The sequence below is a fragment of the Papilio xuthus genome, unplaced genomic scaffold (assembly GCF_000836235.2).
Source record: "Papilio xuthus unplaced genomic scaffold, Pxut_1.1 DF827777.1, whole genome shotgun sequence".
In the NCBI taxonomy this organism is placed as follows: domain Eukaryota; kingdom Metazoa; phylum Arthropoda; class Insecta; order Lepidoptera; family Papilionidae; genus Papilio; species Papilio xuthus.
This window is the reverse complement of record NW_013530872.1, coordinates 5,270,889-5,295,821: the sequence shown is the minus strand read 5'-3', so window position 1 is coordinate 5,295,821 and position 24,933 is coordinate 5,270,889. Positions and strand designations below refer to the sequence as shown.

Genomic DNA, 24,933 nt, shown 5'->3' with positions numbered 1-24,933 from the left:
CTGAGGGTTTTTTATTTTTTGTTGGGTGGCTCTATGCCACCCGCTCTTTCCCCTAACTTATGCTATGTCAGGGACTTGGGGTGCGGGAATATCTTTATTTCTTTATTTTAAGTGTTTAAAAATCAATTACATAGTCTTAAAATTATATCACATTCTTATCTTACATCTACGTTAAAAAACATTAAAACAATTAAAAAATGTAAAATTAAAAGGTTAAAAAGTGAAAGGCGGCGGCGGCGGCGGCGGCGGCGGTGGCGGCGGCGGCGGTGGCGGCGGTGGCGGCGGCGGTGGCGGCGGCGGTGGCGGCGGCGGCGGCGGCGGCGGCGGCGGCGGCGGCGGCGGTAATGGATGCGGGGAACTCCATTGCCCGCCGAGGGCGGCCTCCCTCCGTGCAGAAGGGTTCATGGTGCACTTTTCACGATGGTTCAATGTCCGTTCCAGTCGGCAGCCACAGGAGAAGTGTTCTGCTGCCGTGCCTCGGCTGGTAAGGTGTTGACCCATCGAACGCCGACACACGGCGCTGGCGCAAGTGTTGAGTTGATTATCGGAGAAACACTTTTCTCAACGAAATCTATAGTGGTTGAGAACTTGGTGGGCGTCATTTAGGGTAAAGTGCAAGCACAAAACACGATGACCCAACTCGATCCGTCTCCACTTCACGACTATATTCGTAACAACTGTCAAAACGACTTATATAAAGATGGTGCCTCGACCCCTCTCAAGCCCACCTGGCTCTGCTCTGATTGGTCGTTACTTAAATAACGATAATAATGTTATTTAGTCTAGGAAAAACGTAACTTATAAAGTAAGATCAAATTAAAAGTTATTAGAAGCTTTTACAATATCAATAAACACTAAACATTGCACACTATGCGTTAAACAGTAATTCAGTTGACAATGGCTACTTAATAACTTCCTACTTTAAATATATTGTTAGCTGAGGGTGGAACTTAAGAATAATGGCGGGGTGATGCTAATATAAGAGACCGCACCCTCACTTTCGGGACACACTCGCCACCGAACACTGAAGCCAGCGGAAGCTCTGCCCGTTTGACTAGCCAAAATAATTAATCATTTTAACTCTGATAGTTGATTAAGTTAATGTTGTATTTTTAAATCATTTTAGTGTTAATTACATTTATTCAATTCTGTTAGTTTTCTTAATAATTCAAAAGTACTGTATTAGTGTATAAGAGATTGTTTTGTTAATTTTCCCTGGATAGTGAAACTCCCACGTCCTGGTTTGTACATCCTGAAACGATGTGTTTCCATAGTTATTTCTTTAATTGCCTAGTCATACGATCAGAAACATATTTTTGGAAATTGTAACTACCCTTGTTTAAAAGGACAAATTAACTCTTTGTTTTCGGTGTTTCGTATAATATACGTAAGTAAGACGCGATGTGACGGTGTGATCAAGTTTAAACTTTGGTGAGTACGTTCCAATTGTTTTCTTCTCCGCTTTAAAATAACAAATAGAAGTTGTATTTGTTAGCTTTTTGTGTAAATTTTAGAATGGCTCAATTTTAATATTTTGTCGTGTCTACCCTATTGATCAATTATTTACCGTAACTTGAATGCCCTGCTTGGAATTACGTCTAATTTTAAATACTTGCTAAAAAAAAAAGAAAACATGCCTAATAAGAGGCATGGGAGAAGGCAGAGTAGGAGTCTGTCGCGAAATCGCAGATCGCATTCTAGCCAACATGATTCACGCTACAGACGACGTAGCCCTTCTAGCAATATTTTAACCGAAACAATGCAACAAATTTTGAATAGATTGGTGTCATTAGTGTCTTCATCTCAACGAAAGTCTAGTGGCCGCGCTGCAGTGGAAGTAGCCAAGTCCGCGGTGCCTGTGGCAACCATCAGCGCCGAGCCCGTTCCTGCCGTTGAGCCTGCCGTGTCGATGCCGCCGCCGTCGCAGTTGGGCGAAGCTGTGACTGCGAGCTCGCTTCAAGGGCGCTTCAAGGGCTTCAACGACTCCGTCCTCACCGGAGCGTCCCGCGAGCGCTACGTCAGTCCAGGCCAGCGCCGCCGATCGCATCATCGATGCGATACGATCCATAAATATACCGGTGAGATCTAACCAGTCTTATTATATTTCTAATTTTGATCCGAGTGTTAATGACATAGAGACATGGTGTGAAGAAGTAGACCGTGCTAGGTCTCCTAATATAATTGGAGTGATCACGAATGTCTTTCTCGCATTGGCAATTGTTTACAAGGAGATGCTAAAACGTGGCTCAGTGGGTAACGAATGACCGCAGTTGGAGTAATTATAAAAACGAATTAAAGCCTTTATGTCTTTATAAGATTTTTTATAATATTATTATATTTTAAATCTAACCTTATTTGATAAGAATATTGTGATTTCAGTGTGAATTGTGGGATGAAGTGTATTATAATTTTGAGAGTTAGAAAGCTGATGTTTTCTTCTGAGAAGATTTCCAAGAACCATGTGGTAATTACATTATGTTTTTTAATACAATAGTACTATATTTTGTATTTTTTGTTGTTTTGACTATTATTCTATCTCACTACATATCAAATAAAGTATCAATGACTACACTTGATACTTTATGTACGTAAATAAATCTTATTCCATAATTACGTTAAAATTTTGCTAAATGTTTTTATATTCGTAATTACTTAGTAAAAGTCAATGAAATGAAAGTTCGCTTTGAAATTGTATAGAAGTTCTTAATAACATAACAGGTAATGCTTCACAAAACCGAATCAAGCCAAATTTCCATTACATATGTCTTAAACGATAGGGAATATTCTTACACTGGTTTGGAAGTTTTTTTGGGGTCGTAACTTAAGAAGTTAAGTTTGGAACAATAAAAAAGGAACAATAGAAAAGCGCAGGATAAGTATAGCTAGGTTTATAACATGTAATAAAATACCACCGAAGCAGTCAAGGTGCGCAAAAATATCGGTACATTTGACAAAATTGAACTCTATCTCTATATACTTGTGATACAATTTGGAATAAACTACTTCTGTTACATTCATTTGACACTATGTATTAACATTATAGGTTGTCCGGAAAGTTCGTTCTGATTTTCGATATAAAGCTTACAATAGACTGTAGCTGAAGTGGATTCATTTTCGGATTTCCACCATTATCAAACGTCACAAAAATTTCTATATTGTAAATAATTTCATTTCATTGGTTGAGATAAAAACTAATTTTTAAAATTTTAGCCAAAAATAAAAGACGTTTTAGGTATAGAGTCATACCAATATAATTTAAAAACATTTCCAAAAATTTAAGAGAACAGGGTTTCAATTTTCCTTATAAAGCGGCACGAACTTACTGGGCAACCCAATATTTTTCTTCTCCTGTCATAACGCATAAATATAAAAGTTTGTCACGCCGAATATGACAGATACGTATTAACTAATATCAAATTTTGCCTTGTCACAATATATATAATACTAGTTTGGTGCAGTATTCTAGTATGTTTGCCGTAATATGTAATTTTACCGGTTCGAATCTCAGGCTACTTTTTTTTTATTTTATCAATCACGGGGTTATTTTTTATAACCAGTAAAAATTTGGTAATGTAAAATTTTGCTCGACAATTTTTTTTTATAATTTTCGCTGTCGGGTAGAAAGAAATTTAAATAAAGTTAACAACAATTAGGTCAGACCATCGCGGGTGAAGTGAGTGGGCGGAGCGTGGATTGTCTTTGCGGGTTTTAAGAATGGTACGCGCGGAAACTATACGTACAAGTGTTATCTACATATGTGTGCGCGCCCACGCACACTGGAATGTTTATTGCAATCGACCAAAAATTTGATGTAGTTTGGATATTGACATTCAGTTTTTTTTCTTTGTTTCTTAAATATAATCAGTATCAGTAAAAGGTAAAAGTAAGTGTTATTTTACCGGTACAAGTTTAACAAACATGAGTAATAAACAAATTACATGCCAATAGCATCGCTTTATTTCCTTCATTTTTGTTTGAAATAGAAAAGTACTTTAACGGTCAAACTCATTAGTCCAAGGCAATATCAAAAAGTACCTAATAACTACGGCGATAGAGTTTAATTACATGTGCTTCGATATTAAAATTAAAAAGTTTAAATATAAAAAAAAAATAGTGGCTTGGGATTTGAACCGCCGACCTTACGTACCAACGGCGGCGAACGGTAAAGCCACGAGACCAAACTAGCATATATGATGACAAACTTAAATTTGATGTTGGTTTTATCTACTTAATATCTGTCATCCGCGTCGAACACTTTTAGTAAATTTTGAAAAATGCTTTGATGCAAAGTGTCAAATGAATGTAACAGAAGTAGTTTATTCCAAATTTTATCACAAGTATATAGAGATAGAGTTCAATTTTGTCAAATGTACCGATATTTTTGCGCACCTTGACTGCTTCGTTACTTATGACGCTGTGGCTGCTACGATATTTATGAGCATCTTGCATGTACTCATATATTTGACGCTGTGTATGTACCGATGTATTTGAGCAGGGTGAATGTATCTATTATTTTGAGGACTTTTGTTGTACCGATATAATTGATTACTTTTGATGTACCTATATATTTGCATATCTTGTCTGTTACGATCTATATGACGCTGACTGTACAAGACATATGCCAAATTATACATGGTAAGTGGTAATATTAAGTAATTCCCAAAGCACATATTTCCAGCAATTACTTGAACAATTTTAACCTTTTAAATTGGCTTGATATTTAGTATAAAATGGTTTGCTCGAAACATGAAAAAGATTCAATAATAAAGATTAACTTAAACATTATTTAGGTTGTGTGTAGAATATCTCTCTATTATTGTTTCAAATATTGTAGATCAAACTGTAAATTGGTCATGACGTGACAAGTTTTTCAAACTAATTTGATTTATGATTCTATCATAAACATTTCACAAAAATGGGCAGGCAATAAAAGTTCCTATTTGTACCTGTAAAAACTAATCATAATTTTTACATGGTTTTTGAGTTCCATCATTGTAGAGAATTGCAAAGAAGTTTTGTAAGTAAAGGGGAAGAGATCCATATAATCAAAGAAACCACTTTTTTTAATAAGGTATGTAATTAGGTGAAAAGCAATAATTAAATTGATTATGTTGTACACTTGAATCAATTAATTACCATTTCATTCTGTTGCAGATGAATGAATGCACCTCTTCAAGTTCTACAGAATTATTAAATGAAGGAATCTGCTTCAGAATTACTGACTGCATGTCGCTGCAACATCTGTGCTACAAAGTTTGATAATTGTAATTCTAAACTAAATTTGATAAATAACTTATTATATGGAGTAGTTTAACCGCAAATCTAAAAAAGAGTCACCATGTTGCAGGAAATGCTAGTATGGGTTTTCTTAGTTAGGTTTAAGATATACCCATGAATGTAAATGTCAATGACGTAAAGCAACAATAATAAAACGCATATTTTACTACACACGTTATATATTAAATTAAAGGAGCACGTTATTACAATTAATTCACTCTCAGTATTTTTGTATGCGACGTATCGTGTTCGCGCCCTGTCTATCTGGCGAGAAAACGCGGGAGCCAATCTCAGTTCGAGATTTAGCTCCCAGGCTTTTGCGCCACACTAGTAACTATATTAATGTCAATATTGATATATAGATGTGTAACCTATAGATTATGTTTTATATTAGTTTGATGTTAATAATATGACAATTTTTAGTAATTTGTATTAGACTTTAATATAAAATATACACTAGCATAACAAGATTTTCTCGAAATTGGGAAATGCAGTGCATAGAAAATAAAAATATAATAAAATATAGGGAATTAAGTATCAAGTACAAAAGATAAAAAAAAAATACCATTTAGTGAAAAATATAAAACAAAATTAATTTATTAAATTTGGATGTTACAAATATCACAACTTATAATAAAACTTAAACCTTTTTTGAACTAAGTAATAAAAAATAAACAGAGATTGTATACAATTTTCTTACAAGTAATTTAAATATCAACACAGGTACTTTACCCCAAAATGATGCCTCCTAAGCTCATTATTTTTCCTCGTTAAGGAATCTATAGGTTACACATCTATGGAGAATAGTAATAACAAAAGAGTTAATATGCGGAATCTTTAGGTTCATGATAATTTTATGAATTTATTTGAGCAGTAAAACTTAAATATTGTATTCTATTTTTACATTACATTATATTTAACATGACTTTTACATTTGCAATGTTTTGATAGGGAAAGTTTGGATTAGGGGACTATTTGGAGCGTCGGCAGTGCAGTTAGCGCTTGACCGGATCATATTTTACATATCCAGGTACGATCTCCGCTATATAGTAATGCGTTCTTCGAATTTCATGATAACATCCATCCGACATTCTTACTGTAATTACAAATCGCATACAACTGCATAGAAATTCAAAGATATGTGTGAAGTCAACCAACCCTCACTGGCTCTGCGTTGTTGAATAAAACCTAGTTTTCATGATTAATACAAATAAATTGTAAATTTTAAATTACATACTTAAATTAACTAGATTAAATTGTTGTTTATTTATAATCCAAACTTTAAATGTAAAGAAATCATAAATTTTTAGATCACAATTTATTCATATGCACTATGGTTTTTTTTTTTAAACAGCCCAAAAATTATAGAGAAAGTTATGAGTGAGATAGATACACAATTTTCAAGATGGAGGATCTCCGTTTGCGTTCAATTTGTAGCACAGATTATAAAATTTTCGCTTGCCTGTTGGAGTCCTATAAACGCGACAAAGATCTATGGTCATACTCTTTTTATTATCTTCTTTCAATTCATCTCATTTATTTATTGACTGTCATTCTATTTGTCAAAATTTTCAAATAAACAATTAAATGTAGGATAAACGTGTAAAGCCTAGGAAATAGGAAAATAATAAAAAGAAAAGGACTTCAAAATGAATATTACCTTAACAAGCTTAGAGGCTTTAATTTGTAAGTAAAGACAAATTATTTGAAATACTTTTCATATAACAAGTGATAACTTTTTTATTTTTTGTTAGTGAAAGCAACTCATGAAAGTCTGCCACATCCCGATGCCGCAGCACTGGAAGCCTTTTGTACTATCATGAAAGATTCAGTAGACGGTGCACAACTTGCCGCTCAGGCGCTTGCTGCACGAATTCAGTCTCAAAACGCACGAGAAGCCCTACTCGCTCTGTCGATGCTTGATCGCTGTATGCGCCGGTGTGATATAACATTCCAAAATGAAATTGGTAAATTTAGATTTTTGAATGAAATGATAAAACTTGTGTCGCCTAAATATTTAGCTAATAGAACATCACCTGAAGTACAGACTAAAGTAAGTCGTCAATCAATAGTAGACAGAATAATAATATTTTATTTTCCTGATTTGATTGCATAATTTAATATTAAATATTCAGGTTCTACAATTATTACATGCCTGGTCTACACAATACCCGAAAGAGACAAAGTTCAAAGTTGCATTTGATATGTTAAGAAATCAAGGGGTGGTGAAGGAAACTCCACCTCCATTGCCTCCAGAGGATGCTACCTTCTCCGCACGGCCTAGAGCTAAAAATGCCATATTTGAGGATGAAGAGAAGTCTAGATTATTGCAAAAACTGCTTCAAAGTAAAAGGCCAGAGGACTTACAACATGCAAATAAGTTAATTAAAACTATGGTGAGAGAGGTAAGTAACTGACAGTACTTAACCATACAGAATTATGTTGTGATTTCATCATAGTAGTTTGCTACTGATTTAGATGTACAGTTGAACCTGGATGAGAGAGAGTCTGAGGGACCACAATGTTATTTTTACTTATAGAGGTTTCTCTCTTACTGATATTTCTCTCTAAAGGAGATTTTCCTTTGGGACTAGATAATGTTGCTTATTAAGGTATCTTATCCAGGTTCAACTGTATTTAAAACAATGATAAAAATAGTAGGCACAGAAAATGAGGATAAATAAAAGGAATAATTTATTTAACATTGCAACTTATTTATAATTTTTGTAAAGTTGTTTATATTTTGTTAAATATTAATAATAGCTTTGTTATAATCTCTGAGTTACAGGCAGTATTCTTTTTACTAATAATGTTTATTTTGTTACATAGGAGGAGCGTCGTAACGAAGCGAATAGTTTACGCGCTCAGGAGGTTGGCGCGGCGCTGGACTGCGCGGGTCTATTGCGTGACATGTTGGCACGTGCTGGGGACGCTTCCCATGACGAGAAGCAGCTCATACATGAGCTTCACGCAAGCTGTGCGCGACTCCGACCAGCGTTGCAACGTCTTGCTGCATTAGACACACAAGCTGATAATCTGGGTATGTATGTGTAATGTAATAACAATATTTTAATCAATAGACGATTACCAATAGATGTCCAGTGTCATGACATCATAATCTTTGACCATACATTTCAGATGATATCCTTCATGCACATGATGTGTTGGTGGAAGTCTCGGAAAAGTATCAAGAATTTGTTTCGCAGAAAACGCAACAGTTGAAAGGAACAAAAGATATGCAACCTACAAATAATGACACATTGTTAGACTTTGCTGGGGCAATAATGAATAAAAATGTTGGTGTGGCAAAAAATACTACATTGGTCAATAAGCCTAATGTAATAGATGAGTTGGGAGATATATTTTCAGATGGAAATAGTTCAAATATTGCTTCGCCATTGAAACCTGTTAGTCTTATACAAAATGGTAAGTACTTTAAGGGTAATATATGCTTTAGATTTTGTAATTGTAAATAAATTTATTATTATACTACCTGTCGCCCGCGACTCCGTCCATGCGGGATAAAAAAAAAATAGATAGTTGCTGATTCTCAGACCTACTCAATATGCTCACAAAATTTCATAAGAATCGGTCAAGCCGTTTCGGAGGAGTATGGAAACGAAAATTGTAACACGAGAATTTTATATATAAGATGTAGTTATTTATGTGATATTTTTTTTTGTTAAACTTTCCAGAAGACATTGATCTCTTAGGTGATAAGACAAATAAGGCTGAAGGCTGGAATGAATTAGACAGTCTCGGAGAGCAATTGCTTAAGCAATCCTTGCCTGAAAACGCCAAACGTATTGATAGTTTTAGTGGGTGAGTTTTAAATAAAAATTCAAATATGTTACTTATTGTTGCCCTCTTATAAAATTTCTATAGCATTATTTTAATTTTAATCATTTCATGTTACAATTAAATGAAATGTTTTTATTTTTCATATTTAAAACTCAGTTCAACCGTTCTAGAGATATCTTTCAACACCCATCCATCCATTCACATCACATCCATCTAAACATTCGCATTTATAATATTAGTAAGTTAAATAAAAAGCGGCTCTTCAAGGTATAAATTCGAAAAAAAAATGAATAAATAGTATCCTATGTCTCCTGGCTCTAAGCTACCTCCTCACCAACTTCCAATTTCCAACCATATCAGTAAAGCCGTTCTTGAGTTATAAATAGTGTAAACTAACATAACTTTCTTTTATATATGTAGACTACAATTTATTTTACATTATTTTAGTAAACAAGTAAAAAAGATACCCATGAATGCTTTGGAGGTATCTTCACCTAAACACGAAGCCCAAACAACAAACGATAGTTCATTGTTTGATCTGGACTTCTTCATCAAGAAAGAAGATGAAAAAGTTGATTCTCCGGAAACATCTGAAGCTGCTAAACAAATCAATGACGATGTTATGGTCGACATTACACCTAACATCGATAATAGTCCTAAAGACAGTCCCTTGGACAGTATTCTAGACTTAGGTTTACCTTTAGTCAATAATGTCACGCATGTTAACATAGATTCAACAGTGACTAAAACAGAAGTCAATGCTTCTGAACCAAAAGATACAACTAAAAGTAATAAATACAGTGATGTGAAACCTTTGACAGATATAAATGTGACATTACAAAGTATAAGACCGAGCAAAGTGCCTCCGTTGACTGTGTTTGAAGAAGAGGGTGGTCTGACCGTAGTCCTACACTTCTGTAGGGACAAACCACGTCCAGATGTCAATGTTATAGTCATTTCTACTACAAGTAAGAACACCTCGCCCATAGAAGATTATAAATTCCAAGCGGTACTGCCAAAGGTAAGTAATAAATAGCGGAATCATTGTTTTAATCTTTGAAACATATAAAAAAATAATGGTGGTAAAACTGATAAAGACAATATTGGTATTAATACTATTTTCCAAAAAAATTTTTTTCAAGAGTTTTTTACGATTGAAAATTTTAAAAATTCTTCATTTTTAATATTAAATGCCCTGTGTTGTGTTAGGGTTGTAAGGTGCGTTTACTCCCGGCCTCGGGTAGCAGTTTGCCTGCCTACAACCCGTTCCTGCCGCCGCCGGCGCTGACCCAGCTGATGCTGGTGGGCCGGCCCGCGCTGCACACGCGCACGCACCTCAAGTTCGTCCTCACCTACAATTGTGACGACGAGATGTACTCCGAAATGGGTGAGGCTGACAACTTACCACTAGATGATATCTAACTTATTCACAAAAAAAAACTAAACTGATGATTTTCAGTGATTTTTTTTTGCGGTGCTGACATTGATGCTCATAATTTGTTCCTCAATCGTTTATTTTTGACTACAAAATATGCTCGCTCCAACTATCTATGGAAGAGATATTTAAAAAAATCATGATGCATCCTGGGTAGTTTTTGTGACAGTTGGGAATAAGTATATTAAATTTGATTGATTTATAAAATAGTGAAGCTGTTAAATAGATTTTTGTAATTGTGAATTCATTAAAAACCGGTACAAAAATATATTATCTATGGTTTTTTTTTTCAAAGACAATGTGAGAGAATAATTGTGAACAGACGTTTTTCTCCAAACAAAGGTTTATTGAGTTAGTACTTTTAAATTGAAAAACTTGACTATTGCCATTGTGTCAGATAAATGTAATATCATAATTATGTATCGTGCAATGTAATTTATTTATCCTCATATATGTACTTAAATTAAATAACAAATATGTTACTTATTTTAATTTTTCATATTATTTTTTTTTATATTTTTAGTTCAATTTTTCTATACATTCTATTAAAGATTTTTTTCTTGCTCGCTTTATGATGCTGTTTAAAATTGATCAATTATATTCTAGTCTAAATTATTTTAAATTTTTTATATGCAAAATAACATCCCAAATACTTATTAACATTTTAAGAATTAAATATGTTAAGTCATTATATGTAGAACTTAATATTACGTCTGAAAATGTAACAAAAACTATTTAGAAAGTAGCTTAATACGGGGAAAAAAAGAAAAGAGGAAAAATTTTATGTTTGTGCCAGAAACTTTTCAGAAATTAAAAAAAAAAGACAAACATTGATTTCTTATTTATAGTATAAATGTGCATTTAACACGAAAGACAAAGAAAGACATAAATTATCTCAAATTCAATTATATTTATATAATTTTAAATCATGTAATTTAGTTATAAAAATCTAACAAAACAAATATGTTACTGTGATAAGTTTGTGGAAGCATCACTTTTAAAAAAATATTGAAAAACATAGAGAACAAATATTATTTACAGGTTGATACATTCCGTTTGTTTTTTTTTTATATTTGCCTAAATACATAAAGAAATGTGATGTAATTGTTTTTGATATACAGTATATCGAAATATTATTCTCTAGAATAGTTTTCAGTATAACTCAAGTTTTATTTTTGCCTAATACTGATTACCAGATTATAGGAAAAATATAACCAACAAAAATAATTCATCTATACATATAAATAAAATTAGAGTGTCTGTTTGTAATTGTGTAATAGCCATTTTTTACAACATGTATATGAATGTATATGGTATATACACATTTTTTTCAATTTTTATTTATCAGTGTGTTTGTTCCGGCTAATATTTGAAATGAATGGACCGAGACAGGACTTTTATTGTACTGTATAAGTCCATTGTCTATAAAAATATATTTTATGTCTTAGTAAAATCTCAAATGTCAAAAAATATTTTTATTTGGTAATACTGTAATCAATATAATTGAAATAAAAAACTAGATCTGTCTAAGCTTTCAATGTATTAAGCTTTCCTGGCTTTGATAAAATAAAATGACTGTAGTGCATACTTGAGTTTTATTTTGTTTCTTACATTGTAACATTTACTTAGTAAATGTGAACACAATAATACAGTGGTATGTACAATCGGACATAAATTGTAGGATTCCAGTGAACATAGAGTAAACTTATATGTCATGGCATACAAATACTACGCCAAGGAATTGTCTTTTAATTTGTATATTGGCTTACACAGCTTGATCTCTAAATGCTAAAGCAGTTATTGGTTTCTGATGTCCGCAGTATTCCCTTTCTAATGTGCCTTTCTCTAGATCCCAAAGTCTTGCATAGCTGTCTGATGAACCTACAATAATAACATTCACATATTAACATTTAAATCAATTCCAAATGGCATAAAATGCTAATTTAATAAAGTTAAAAGTGTACTTTTCCACATCAAAAACATACATAACTTGTTTCTAAGCCAGTATTTCAATTGTTAAAGCTCATGGCAAGTAGAAATGTACATATTACATTTATGATTTAAAAAAAATTGGTTTTAAATTATCAGTGGATGAGTAAATGGAGAAGTGTTGATGTAAGCAATATTCACCAGTGAAGAGGTAGTGTGAGTCGATGCTAAAGGCTGCATCCCACACCCAACGTTGCGCGTCGTGTCGCAGCTCACGCAGTAGCGACCAGTCGCTCGTGCGCCATACACGCGCCGAGCAGTCGCCTGACGTCGTCACTAACATACTGGACACCATTACGACACATTAGTTATGATCTAAAAAAACAATATACGCAGTGAACTGTATCAACAATATGGTAGTCATACTGACGTGGAGTCAGGGCTGAATTTGCAGCGCAGCGCGTATTTGTTGTGCGCGCGCAGATGTTTGCGAGGCGCGGGGCGCGGTGGACTGCCCGCCAGCGACCACACGTAGCAGCTGCCTTTGTTGTTCACAGCAGCCATCAGCTTACCCGATGGATCAATCGCTATATCTTGGATAGATGCCTCTGCTTCTGGTATCTAAAAAAACACAACCAAGTTACAAAATTAAAATCTGGCTTGTTAGCAAGAGTTTTTATTGTAAAATTACACAATATTTTTTTTAATTTTGGCCACCTAATTCTGTTTGGCATAAAATTTATGTTTATGTTGTTTGCATTTATTTAATTTTCATATAACTACAAACAATCATATCAATTAAATGTTACCAGTTGTTCATTGTGATCAGTCTTGAGGTCCCATATGTGTATGATGCCGCTCTGGCCGCCAACCATAATCTGTGACTGGTCTGGGTGCAGCACTACTGTATTCACTGGTGCTGGCACCTCAAAGATGCGCTGGCACTGGAATGGTCGCCCTGCCCTACAAACCCAACACAGTTACAATAACTTTTTTATCCATTATATTGAAATATAAAAGATATTTACAAACAAAATGATGCTTTATGCTTACTATTAAGGTATTTTATTTTAATAATGAATGAAGCTCTGGACCATGTACTGTCATGTTATAAATAAAGGCAAAAGATTTAAAGTACCTTAGATCCCATATCCTTGCTGTGCAATCTTCACCTCCTGTGTACATCCATTGCCCATTTTCCTGTAATAAAATTTAATTTATACAGTATTTAAGATATTAAGTGACCCATGAAAGCAATGCTATTAAACTGTCACTAAATCAATATTTACTTTATTATTGAAATCTTTTATTAACTAACCTGGAAACCTACTCTTGATACATTTTTAGTGATAGCCTCAAAGTTCATCACAGGATCTGGATTGGCGCTGGCAAGATCATACATCCTGATGTGTTGATAGCCACATGCAGCTACCATTTGGCCATTTGGTGTTATTTCCAAATCATTGACTTGCTACAAGCAGACAAAATCATGGTACCAATTGTACTTGTACAGCCTTACATTAATTAACATGTTCAAATTGAGAATAATAATTGATTATTTTGGGATTTTTCATTCTAAGGAATGGACCCTAGAACATCATCACCAGGTAGAAATCTTCCTTCTCCTGCAATATGATGTTACCTGTTATATTACACATTGTACATTATATACCTCTAAGTCAGAGAGTGGCGCGCTCTCTAGTAAAGTGTTATTAATGAAAAGTAATGTAAACGATTCTTAGTTAACTGTATTGATAAAACATGCATCGGTCAGACAAAATATACAGAAGTAATTACAGAGTCAGGGTGTTGCATAGTACGTAAACAGACTCCGCTGTGCGCTTGCCAAAGCTTGATTGTGTGGTCATAGCCTCCGGTAACCAGTGCCACTTGTGTTCCACCGCCGACACCACCAGAACCATCCCCAGACATTTTATCTAAATAGTGAAATTACAAAAATGTATAATTTGCACACTGTAAATAAAAATGGTGATTATTTTATACTAACTAGATAGTAATTGAACCATCCAGAATCTAATAGTCAAATATTCAAATAGGATAATTGTAGTTTTATATTTTTATTAAAATATTTTTGTTTACAATTTATTTTGACAAGTTACTTTGATTGATATTCGACATGTGTTTACCCAAAAAATATATAGTTTTTAATTTTATGAACTGGTAACATAGACCTTTAGGTTATATCTTATTTGAAAAATATTCATAACTGCCCAACAAATAATTAAAATTTAACAGAACTTATGAAAATAGACAAACACCTCAAATCTGAAATTTTGAGGGGTAGGCAGGGATTACAATTTTCCAACCAAATTAATTAAATGTGATAAGTATACTGAGTGACATTATTATACTTAGGTAACTTGTAAGAATTCATTTTGCATTCAATAGCATAATATGAAGCTAATATCAATTAAACATAAAATTTATATTTGGTTTATTAACTTTGGGGTGGGTCGGAAATCAGAATTTATTGATTTTTAAAATATAATTGACTTCCCTCCTGATATGCTGGCAGCACTGATAACGACGCTGTATTGACAATTCACTTAGTGCGTCATCAAAAACATGATGCCATTTTTTATTAGCGACCTTTTTAAGTAACCTCATTAAAACCATGAGAAGACTTTTTTAGAAAGTTAGAAATTCCAAATTGTTCTCCATGAAATGAATATATTCGGTAAAGGGCAATAAAGACAACATTTTTTTATATGAAATTACTTTATTGAACATGTAAAATCCGTATTGACATGAGGAATGCTAATTCTCATTCATAATAACACAAATGTAAAATTTAAGAGACTAATCACATTGAAAACCTACCTATAACTAACTTAAAATACAACATACATCAATTTCCTAAATTATTTAAATTGTTGAATGAGATACGAGATTGTATTCTCGCGGCGTCTTAAATTAAGGTTTGGTACCATTGAAATTTACGACAAGAGGTAGGTTCAATTAACAATAAGCCATTCACATCTTCATGAAATTGTCTCTAATTTTACATAAGGATAAAAAGATTGATCAAAACTCTTATGCCGTAACAGAAATGACCTACGGAAGATTACAGTTATGGCAAACAATTTAAAAAGCACAGCTTTTAAACACAAGACAAAGTGATGCCGACATAAAAGTTTTGATAAAACCAGACAAGGTACTTAAAATGAGCATCCAGGTGTCACAGCGAACTTAACGAGGGAGGGCTAACTGTACAATTCCCCAGTGTATACATGCTTAACACTTAAACATTATTTTTTTGAGGCTTAGTAATCTAGACCTTAGCCTGCGGTGGAACTTTCCAAACTCTGCACACAAAATGTAATCACTATATTATTATATAACAAAAAATTACATTACAAAATAATCAGAAATTTAAAAAATTGACCAAATAAATAATTTAGCTTTTGCATTCAGAAAAATTAGAAAATCATTAATAAGAAATATACTTATATAAAATGGTAATTCATACAGATATTGGAAAGTCAGTCCTTTTTTTATTTAATTTGTAATAAATTAAGTTTAAGAAAATTATTCAATATGAACAGAAATGCCATTTAAGTTGGGAGATCAATCGCTTTCTTCTTCCTCCTCCTCACCCTCCTCTTCTTCAGACTCCTCCTTCTTCTTCTTAGATTTCTGTAAATATCAAAATATATTAGAAGAATGTACAAACTATCTACTTTGTTGTGATTGAGTATTCAACAAATGATAACTTACAGCAGGCGCAGCGGTAGCTTTCTTGCCCTTCTTTCCTCTCTTCTGTGCCTTTTTGCCACCACCCTCACCACCGCCTCCATTGGCATTGTATGATTCCAGATCTTTTGTGTATTGCTCTTTCGCTTTGGCGGCCTTCGCCTCCCAAACCTGGTAATGTAAAAATAATTTAGTAATAAAAAACAAACAAGACAATAAAAGAACACAAGTAATATACTTACACTTTTGTCTTCCATTGACCTCCATATTTCTCCTCCCTTTTTGGCAATTTCAGTGACTCTGAGGCCTGGATTATCTGCTTTGATTTGTTCTCTTGCACTATTTAGCCATAACATGTATGCAGACATTGGACGCTTAGGCTTGTCCGTCATTTTAACTTTTTTCCTGCAAATAATTAAAGATTTTAATTAAAAATATGAATAAAAACATTCGCCGAAGCTAATACTAATTCAACATTACAACAAAAGTGAGCTAGCGTGCTGTAGTACTATCTATACGGCACAGTAAGGACGCGTTTTGGCGGGAAACATATTTAGGGCTAATCTAGGCTATTTCACGTTTCTACACAGCCATTTTTATAAAACGTGGTATCACAATATTAAAAGCTATATATTTGTAGTAATTATTAATGCGATAATCAACTAAAATAGTTATCGGTCCTTATATCGAGTTCACTGGCCTGCGCTTGGGTCGAAAGAGCCATTTTGTTTTCACGAACTGTGTAGAAAATACGCAATTACTGTAGATGACATAATTACCAAATAATCACTAATGTAATAACCTATAACTTGTAGAAGATCGGTTTAATACCTTTGATGGAAAAGAACCGAGAAATTAATTATTTAAAATAGGGCGTCTTGTTCCATACCCACGCGTACTAAGCGAAGTACGGCGATGCCCATAGCCATGTTTGACCGAGAATTCCAACGTGGATTGAAATATTTTTCATCGATTCATGCAATAATAAACACATTTGAGAATAATTAAACACATAGAAATTGCTATAAAATAGTGAGGACTTACCTGATGGCAAAAATTTTGAAATAATTTTTGAACTGGTACACAACCAAACTGCAGACGTAGAGAACCAGAAGAAAATGTATGGAGCTCGAAGCAATGTTCCCGGTGCTAGCTAGCTTGGGTCGTCTCGCGTCGGCACATAAGCGCCATCTATGTTGAACGTGATTGGCTGACGGATTCATTGCCGCCAACTGTAAAAAGCCAATTATATGTCTGTTCGACGAATATCCGTGACGTCTGTCGTATTTATATTATTCAATATTCAACTCTGAGCTAATGCGATAAAGTCTGTATTCAACTGCACACTTTTACTCCTTACATTTTCTGCTAAAAATTATTTTGTCCAATTTTACTTGAAATAACCATTGTATTCCGATTTTATCAAGGTATAGACGTAATTGGCAATAAAAACTATATTTTTAAAACACTTTGCGATATTTTTGGTATAAGAAGTATCTCAAAAAAGCGCTTAGTCCTCTTCAGGTTTCCCTTGGCAGACTTCGACCAAATTTACTCGCGCCTTATTTCAAATGCCGCCAACGTTTATTTCGAAAACGTAAAAAGCGCGGCAAACGTTCGCGGGAAAGGGACACCAATAAAACAACGTTTGAAAGGCTGAGTCGCGTTTGTTTACGATTTGATATTTCAAGCAGTCTTGAGAAATAGTTTTTATTCCTCTTCATATAAGGGTGACTTACTTTTAGTACTTAAAGCAATGGCAATAAAATACATTCTTGATTTATAACATTCCGAGCAATTATTTTGTATGAACATTTTCGGCACTTGCGATATTAAACATTATTCTATTTTTCAATTTCATGACAGTATTTTCGTTTCTTGCATGTTTAACGAATACGAAAATTTATAAACTTTGTCATTACTAATAACTACAGAAGTAGACAAATGCAATGATAATGGTACACAAGACAAACACACACACACTTCCTAGACCATTTTATAGAATATGTTTTTAATAACTTTATTAAAACAGATCGCTTATGTATCAAAATTTTAGGGTATCTATAATTGTTAGTGAGAAAGGGGGCATTTGGCAGATCCGCGCCAAATGGAATGATGGAAGTCGTATTCGTATTTTCTACTTACCTCTCTGGGTTACGACGGTCGTGAGTTGTCTTTTTGTTATAACAAATTTTATTTTGTTTACAATCCAAAAAATATTTTGGGAACAAATCATGTCTTATAAGAAAATAAAAGTTTTGCTTTTTAGAGCTTTCTTTTTTTTATTAGACTGAACAAATTAACCACTTATTTTTTTTTTAATTTTAAGTCTAATATGCTTTAAAGCGTTTCTTGGCACATGACTCTTTGAAAGATACATTTTTTCTGTGGAGAAGTGGTCAACGAATCACTGTTTTAGGTTTTCCCTCTTGGGATTTCCTCGTACGGGGTAATCTGGATTCACGTCGTCACATAACATTAGATGTTCAAAAGTGTGTATGATTATTAGTAAAATTTGGAACACACGACCTATTTGTTTTATCATCGTAATATATTTATGCTAACATTATCAGGATGACAGTAGTGATACTGACAATTTATTGTACATTTTCTTATAACATTCTTGATTGCGATCAAACTCCTGTTACGCTGTTAAAGATATAAATTGGAAGACAAAAGAAATGTGATCGTTAATATAACGGCAAAATAATTTACTGTGTAACCATGGGATAAACGGTTATAAAATAAAACTTTGCGTTTACGTGTCATAAACGATTTGTAACAAAAAACGCTATTGTGTTGTTTCAAGAAGTGTAATAAGAAAAGACCCAATGCAGCAAAAAAGTATTGGGGAACGGGAACATAGAATAATAATTTTCGCGCCATATCCCCTTAACTAAACGCTGCAGGTAAACGACGCACCCTCTTGTTCACGTCCACTTACAAAGAAAACTAAGGGTAGAGTAGTACTATATAATCGGTCTTTATTACACTTGGAATAAATATGTATGCTAGATCAATTTTTTTAAAAATTTTATGAAGTAAATGACAAAGTATTTATTGGAGTGAAGTATTTCCGACTGGCATACATTCAAAAAAACTCTATATCTATAGTGGCAATGTAGTATAAAATAAAATACAAGTTAAACATTTAAAAATTTATTGAGTACCTACAATAATTGAGAACTTATAAAGACAAAGCATATTTTCAAGCTCTCACAATTTATTGGCACAAGACACCACTGGTATGATAAACAATGCAAATCAATATTTTTTTTGAAAAGGCAATACATTGCAAACTCTTGTTTTACAACATTCATATTCTTAGAAATATCTTACCACATTTATATATACAATTATGAAATTTTTAAGAGGAATGTAGGGTTCTGTAGATATTTTACGATAGAATAATTTTTTTTCAAATGAAAAATCAACTAGTAATTTAAAAAAAAAAATGTTAAAATTTTATCTATGGCATACTGAAATGTGACTGCTTACATTCTATAGACACAGATCTGGATAATAAGAAATGGTGCGAAACAACCTAAAAGGAAATACAAAACACTATTAAAAAAAAACATTGGACTCGACTCTGCCAGCACAGTTCCAACACATCGAAATCTGATCCAATTTACATTTGTTTAGTAGTTTTTTTTTTAATACAAATAAACTTAATTTCAAATATTTATTAGTAATTAATAGCTACAGTTATGACTAATCGCTCCCGCTCCCGCTTCCGCTTTCATTTCCGGAGCCCGAAGAGGCTTCCGCTTCTGAAGATGAGCTCTTGTCTTTCTTCTCCTTCTTAGAATCCTTGGACTGATAAAAAGATTAATTAAATTAAAAACATTAAAATGAAAAAGAAAACCTTAATAATAAAATAATTTGGATATTAAAATAGTGTAAAAGATTTCCTAAAATACATTTTTCTAATTTTACAAAGTTTACAAACATTTTGTATTCCTCGTTCAAGTTCAAAGTTATGTCATAGCTTAGATGTATGTATATGCAATTGTACTAAATTCATTTAAAAGCTAGTGTTCTTACATCTTTGTTATCCTTTTTCTTCTCCTTATCGGAGTCAGAGGAGCTGTCGTCATCTTCAATGTACTCTTTGCTGGTGAACTTGCCACTGGGGGGCGCTGCTGCAGCGGGCTTGGACTTCTTGGTAGGCGGCGGTGCTTTACTCTTCTTGTCGGCAGCCTTGCGCTCCTTCTCCGCAGCCTTCTTCTTCTGCTTGAATTCGTCTGCCGCTCCACTGTCTTTGTACTTCTTCATTGCTGTGTTGTATTCTTCTTTCGCCTTACTTGCTTTCTCCTCCCATTCCTTAACATAAGTTACATAATGTTTTATTTATGGTCCATGTAGAACGTTTAATTTAAATTAATTCAATGATTATGCATATATTAAGTTACTTTGCCAAATATATTATATATACGTTCTTAAACAGATGTTCAATAGTTAAAAATTCGTTATAATACTAACAGATTTATCTTTAAGGTCGCGCCACAGCTCGCCGCCCTTCTTGGCGATCTCTGTGACCTTGAGGCCGGGGTTATCTTCTATAATCTTCTTCCTGTTCTCGTTCAGCCACAGCATGAACGCGGTGACCGGCCGCTTGGGGGCGTTCGCGTCCTTCTCCCTCTTCTTTGATTTCTCCTTTCTTTTGCGAGGAGCCTCTGACTGCAGAAAAGTGATTTAACGTATTTTTTTTGAGTTTAAAATGAATACGAATGAACTAAACTAATACTTTTCAAATTATATTAATGTACCTAAAATTGTTGGTAATAAAACTTACGATTGTGATTGTTTTCTTAGGTTTCTTCTCTTTTTTCTTTTCTTTCTTACTTTCGTTAGATGCCCCTGAAGCGTCAGACTCTTCGGACGACGACGGATTCGTATCATACCTGAATAAAAATAAATTTAGATTTAACACATTTTCTATCAGACATACAATTTTGTGATCATTTAATGTATTTTTTTTATAGAATCAGTCGGCATTTGAGTAAGATAAATGGTCGCTTCTTAAAGAATCCTAAGTCGTATCGCTTTCAAAATGCGCATTATTGAGACGTAGCCAAAAAACAAAGTGTACTAACTCTTCAGCGACGTCGCTCTGATTAGCCTTGTCAGGGTTGAAGTCCTCGTCGGTGCTCTCGCTGTCGGAGTCTCCGGAGTCGCGCTCCTTGGCCTCGGCCTTCACGCGCTCCAGGTACGCGTCCGGTTCCTTCTCCGTGTCAGAGTCGCCAAAGTCATCGTCGTACAGCGCCTTGTCCTACACAATACCAATCAGTAACAACGTTTCAATGTCGTCAAACGTTTAAAAACAAAATGTTTAAATTAAGAAGATATTAAAAATATTATATGTTTAAATTTAGAAGATGTAAAATAAAAAAAAAACTTACATTCTTGCCAGTATTCTTGACGTGCAGTTTCTTTGATGTGATGTAGTCAAAGAGCTTGTCATACTCTCCTTTCTCTATGCTGCTGAATGTATGGATGCTGCCAGACTTCAATTCTATTTCAAAGTCGAAAGATCTGGAATGTTCGAAATACATTAATTTAACAAAAATGTATAACAAACAACAATATGTGATGCATGTGTCACAGCAATGGAAACATGTTTATAACATGTTAATACAACTCACTTGGTAGATGAAGCGCCACCTCTAGCGAAATTAACTGAGGCGATTTCTTCAAAGCGGATGTGTACAGGCGGTTTATGTACGTAGATAAAACCTTTCTCTAATGGGTACAAATATCCCGCTGCTGCTTTGTATGAACAGGCGATAGCAGGTGTCTTGTGGTGGCTGGAATACAATAAAAATGCGCACATGTTAAATCTATATACCGAATATTTAAGTTGGCATGTCAAACTTCTTGAATGTTAATAAGTAAAAATTATTATGACAATTTTAATTATAGAAGAGGACAAACAAACATTGAATCTCCTAAAATTATTTGACCTGGCGCATATATAAATAATTTACAGATTATGTGTCATTACGCCAAGGACAGACAGACTTACTAAATAAAAAAAAACTTTTGTGATGAGATATTGAAATTTTTTTTGGCTATAATAGTGTTAGATACGTAACAATTTTAATTTAATAAAAGTAAACTTCTTACCCCAAGAAGTCACCAGGTCCAGTGACTCTTCTGTTTATAATGACTTTCATAATTTTAGCGAGCACTTCATAAGTAGGACCGGACAGCTCTTTGCTTATTTTACCTTCATATTTTTCTGTTAATTCTTCCCTAGTAAACATATAAGATATGTAATTAATATGACGACTAAAATATATTTAATGTGTAATAAATATTTTGTTTAATAAAATTACAAACAAAAATTTCAATAAAAGGAGACTAACAAAGTTTCCTAAGAATCTGTTCAATGAAAATATATACATATTTATTTTGTTGATGTATCTTACTAATATTATAAATGGAAATGTTTCAATGGATGAATTTATGTTTGTTACAAGGTCTCCAAAACAGCTGCATGGATCTAGCTGAAATTTAGCATATGATGATGAAGTCATGGGCTACAGCTAGTATAAACTTACTCTGTAAATGGTAATTCCAAACTGGTCTCCTCTTCAATACCAAACAAAAGTACTAGATAATGATATCTAGTCTGACCTTGTTTGATTGGTGGGTCTAATGACACAACAAAGAACATTTGTCTTGTATCTTTATGTGGTAGTAGAAACAACCTTAGTACTGTAGACATTGGTATCTTGTAGTCAAATGTTTTACCATGAAGTTGGAAGAATGTCTGGAACACTTTAATGTCGTAGCGACCACTGAAAAATACAATAAAATTATTATAGCAACACTGTACATTAAGTTTAATCATTTGAAGAATCACCCGCAGTATCAGTAGGATGGCAATACACTACTTTCCAGGGCAGTTTGATGGGCTTTCAACACTTAGGGTACTTACTATTTAAGTAACAAGAATTAACCAGATGCAAGGTAACTGTATTTTATGTATCTTAATCTGTGAAGTATTGCGCAATGCCTGGCCGGCCAATTATTACATAAATAAAAATTTTCCCACCCTTGCCGAATTAAATAAAACTTTTTTATTAAAATTTTGGCTTACCGAGGAGTAAGACATTGTAGTTCCCTGAAGATGGCAATAGCATCTCCTGAGACTGATATGACACTGGCCTTGTTCATGACTTGCTGGTGGAAGGCCTCCACGGCATCCATATCACCTGACAGCTCATTGGTTGGTATGTGGAAGCGCATCTCCATAAGTGATACAGGAGTATCATCATTCTAAAAGTATATGAAAGTAATTATTTAAAAAACATTTATGATTTTTGGTCTAAACCTAATACTTTTCCTTAGTGTTACAATATATGCGAAGTTCATTAGTATTACTAACTTTCACATGTCAATCTGAGCAATGAAAAGAATTACAAATCTTAAGGATACTATGATACATAATTGTTTTCATCGCTTAGGTCCATTTAAGCTAATATAAGTGATATAAACCTGTAGAATCCATTTTGATTTAAAAAAATCAGATTTAAAATCAAATAAGTTTGTGTCATTTTATAATAGTGGAAACTCACTCTTAAGCAATAATATACAAATAAATATTTACAAACCTGATGGAATTCTAGTGTGACTTCATTTTTACCAGTATTACACTGTGACACATAGTGCAGTGGTATCTCAAAAGCAGTGTTGGAACCAACATTGAAACTTAGAACTGCACCATTGAACTTTGCTGTACCCCAGTTCCAACCTTTCAGTGATAGCTCTTTCTCCAACATATCTTTGTTATAGTTAGATTTAAAGAATTTTGCAACCTTCTCTTGTTCCTGAGAAAATTAATGTAATATGACTTTTAAGGTTATGTGGGAAAATTAATATGGTTTCAATTATGAACTAAGCACAACCAATGAAGTTAGGTGTTTGCTGTAATCATCTGTAGTGGTTTGTAACCTCATAACAACTCAGATTATAAACAACCAGCATAATTTTCTACTTCAGTAAACTTTTCACTATAAAATCTAACATTGGTTGAACTTCGATTGAGCAATATGTGTGTAAATAAAATTTTCTATTTTAAATTACATACCCCATCCTTAAATCCACCATATCTGTGCAAGGTACCATTCTTCAGAAACACTCTCAGGCCCCATGATCCAATAAACTTTTGAAAGTTCACTAAATCTATATCATTTGCTGATATCTGCTCCACCTTCCCGGTTTTGCTGTTTTTGAATATTATGTTTTGGTCAGTCATTTTTAGACGACCGGGAACCTGTAAAGTACATAATGGAATATTTTAATTTGATATAATTTCTTAAATAACAACGAAATGCTGAATTTGCGACATACCATAGCTCCCTTTATTTCAGCTGATACATCATTGTATTCTAGAAATTCCATTGTGTTTTTATCACTTATACACCTAAGTATATGAGTGGACTGGGCTGATAAAATATTTTTGTGCAATATTTATGTTTCTTTTTCTTCTTTTATTGGAATTTCCACGCGCGTTTCTGGCGGTTCACAACAAAAAACTCGCATCGCAGTCGCTCCTAAAGTTGTCAATGTCAATTGTCCTCAAATGTCATTTGGTCAAAGTCATGATATAAATCATCATCATTTGCGGCAAATGGTTTCAGGTAATGTTAAAGAGTTAGGAGCACTCGAAATTGTTCAATAACAAGAGAAGAACGATGACGGATGACGACTTACGACTACGCGTTTTTAGTTTATACATCTTTTTATTCTGTAGCTCTCAATCTTGA

General features: G+C 33.6%; 4 protein-coding genes across 6 annotated transcripts; 1 reads left to right on the top strand and 3 right to left on the bottom strand.

Annotated features, from left to right (window-relative positions):
* Positions 1-6,816: 6,816 nt before the first annotated feature.
* Positions 6,817-10,945, top strand: Gga (ADP-ribosylation factor-binding protein Gga). Of its 2 annotated transcripts, none has more exons than XM_013309747.1 (8): positions 6,817-6,963; positions 7,032-7,330; positions 7,413-7,682; positions 8,107-8,317; positions 8,416-8,703; positions 8,976-9,099; positions 9,526-10,099; positions 10,288-10,945. In XM_013309747.1, exons 1-8 carry the CDS (start codon positions 6,927-6,929, stop codon positions 10,498-10,500), a joined length of 2,016 nt encoding a protein of 671 aa, XP_013165201.1. In that variant the 5' UTR covers positions 6,817-6,926; the 3' UTR covers positions 10,501-10,945. The 2 variants fall into 2 exon arrangements, with proteins under 2 accessions (XP_013165201.1, XP_013165200.1); XM_013309746.1 differs by having other exon boundaries at positions 6,818-6,963; positions 8,973-9,099.
* A 1,149-nt stretch (positions 10,946-12,094) lies between these two features.
* On the bottom strand, positions 12,095-14,571 carry Lst8 (MTOR associated protein, LST8). The gene is made up of 8 exons (XM_013309042.1): positions 14,451-14,571; positions 14,240-14,379; positions 13,761-13,913; positions 13,581-13,642; positions 13,252-13,405; positions 12,873-13,063; positions 12,644-12,786; positions 12,095-12,394 (listed from the first exon to the last, which is right to left on the bottom strand). Exons 1-8 carry the CDS (start codon positions 14,467-14,469, stop codon positions 12,279-12,281), a joined length of 978 nt encoding a protein of 325 aa, XP_013164496.1. The 5' UTR covers positions 14,470-14,571; the 3' UTR covers positions 12,095-12,278.
* A 1,049-nt stretch (positions 14,572-15,620) lies between these two features.
* LOC106116019 (high mobility group protein D) lies at positions 15,621-17,394 on the bottom strand. 2 transcript variants are annotated; one of them, XM_013309724.1, is made up of 4 exons: positions 17,201-17,394; positions 16,399-16,561; positions 16,181-16,327; positions 15,621-16,099 (listed from the first exon to the last, which is right to left on the bottom strand). In XM_013309724.1, the coding sequence occupies exons 1-4, from the start codon at positions 17,377-17,379 to the stop codon at positions 16,031-16,033; spliced, it is 558 nt and encodes a 185-aa protein (XP_013165178.1). In that variant the 5' UTR covers positions 17,380-17,394; the 3' UTR covers positions 15,621-16,030. The 2 variants fall into 2 exon arrangements, with proteins under 2 accessions (XP_013165178.1, XP_013165179.1); XM_013309725.1 differs by lacking the exon at positions 17,201-17,394 and adding an exon at positions 16,988-17,060.
* A 1,905-nt stretch (positions 17,395-19,299) lies between these two features.
* Ssrp (structure specific recognition protein) lies at positions 19,300-24,874 on the bottom strand. The gene is made up of 13 exons (XM_013309688.1): positions 24,518-24,874; positions 24,255-24,440; positions 23,779-23,994; positions 23,265-23,443; positions 22,723-22,962; positions 22,286-22,414; positions 21,805-21,966; positions 21,562-21,694; positions 21,256-21,431; positions 20,955-21,063; positions 20,642-20,839; positions 20,204-20,482; positions 19,300-19,975 (listed from the first exon to the last, which is right to left on the bottom strand). The coding sequence occupies exons 1-13, from the start codon at positions 24,566-24,568 to the stop codon at positions 19,871-19,873; spliced, it is 2,163 nt and encodes a 720-aa protein (XP_013165142.1). The 5' UTR covers positions 24,569-24,874; the 3' UTR covers positions 19,300-19,870.
* Between the last annotated feature and the right edge of the window lie 59 nt (positions 24,875-24,933).

Excerpts from the sequence above, each read along its gene's own strand:
- LOC106116019 (XM_013309724.1), bottom strand. The coding sequence starts at position 17,379 with ATGAATCCGTCAGCCAATCACGTTCAACATAGATGGCGCTTATGTGCC. Across the intron at positions 16,328-16,398 it reads GGTCAATGGAAGACAAAAGT|GTTTGGGAGGCGAAGGCCGC; the intron begins GTAAGTATATTA and ends TTACATTACCAG. Across the intron at positions 16,100-16,180 it reads AAGCTACCGCTGCGCCTGCT|AAATCTAAGAAGAAGAAGGA; the intron begins GTAAGTTATCAT and ends TGATATTTACAG.
- Gga (XM_013309746.1), top strand. The coding sequence starts at position 6,927 with ATGAATATTACCTTAACAAGCTTAGAGGCTTTAATTT. Across the intron at positions 6,964-7,031 it reads AAGCTTAGAGGCTTTAATTT|TGAAAGCAACTCATGAAAGT; the intron begins GTAAGTAAAGAC and ends ATTTTTTGTTAG. Across the intron at positions 8,704-8,972 it reads TGTTAGTCTTATACAAAATG|AAGACATTGATCTCTTAGGT; the intron begins GTAAGTACTTTA and ends TAAACTTTCCAG.
- Ssrp (XM_013309688.1), bottom strand. The coding sequence starts at position 24,568 with ATGGAATTTCTAGAATACAATGATGTATCAGCTGAAATAAAGGGAGCT. Across the intron at positions 24,441-24,517 it reads CTGAAATAAAGGGAGCTATG|GTTCCCGGTCGTCTAAAAAT; the intron begins GTATGTCGCAAA and ends TGTACTTTACAG. Across the intron at positions 21,695-21,804 it reads GGTGGCGCTTCATCTACCAA|ATCTTTCGACTTTGAAATAG; the intron begins GTGAGTTGTATT and ends CGAACATTCCAG.
- Lst8 (XM_013309042.1), bottom strand. Across the intron at positions 13,643-13,760 it reads TATCAAGAGTAGGTTTCCAG|GAAAATGGGCAATGGATGTA; the intron begins GTTAGTTAATAA and ends ATTTTATTACAG. Across the intron at positions 12,787-12,872 it reads AAATTCAGCCCTGACTCCAC|TATGTTAGTGACGACGTCAG; the intron begins GTCAGTATGACT and ends AATGGTGTCCAG.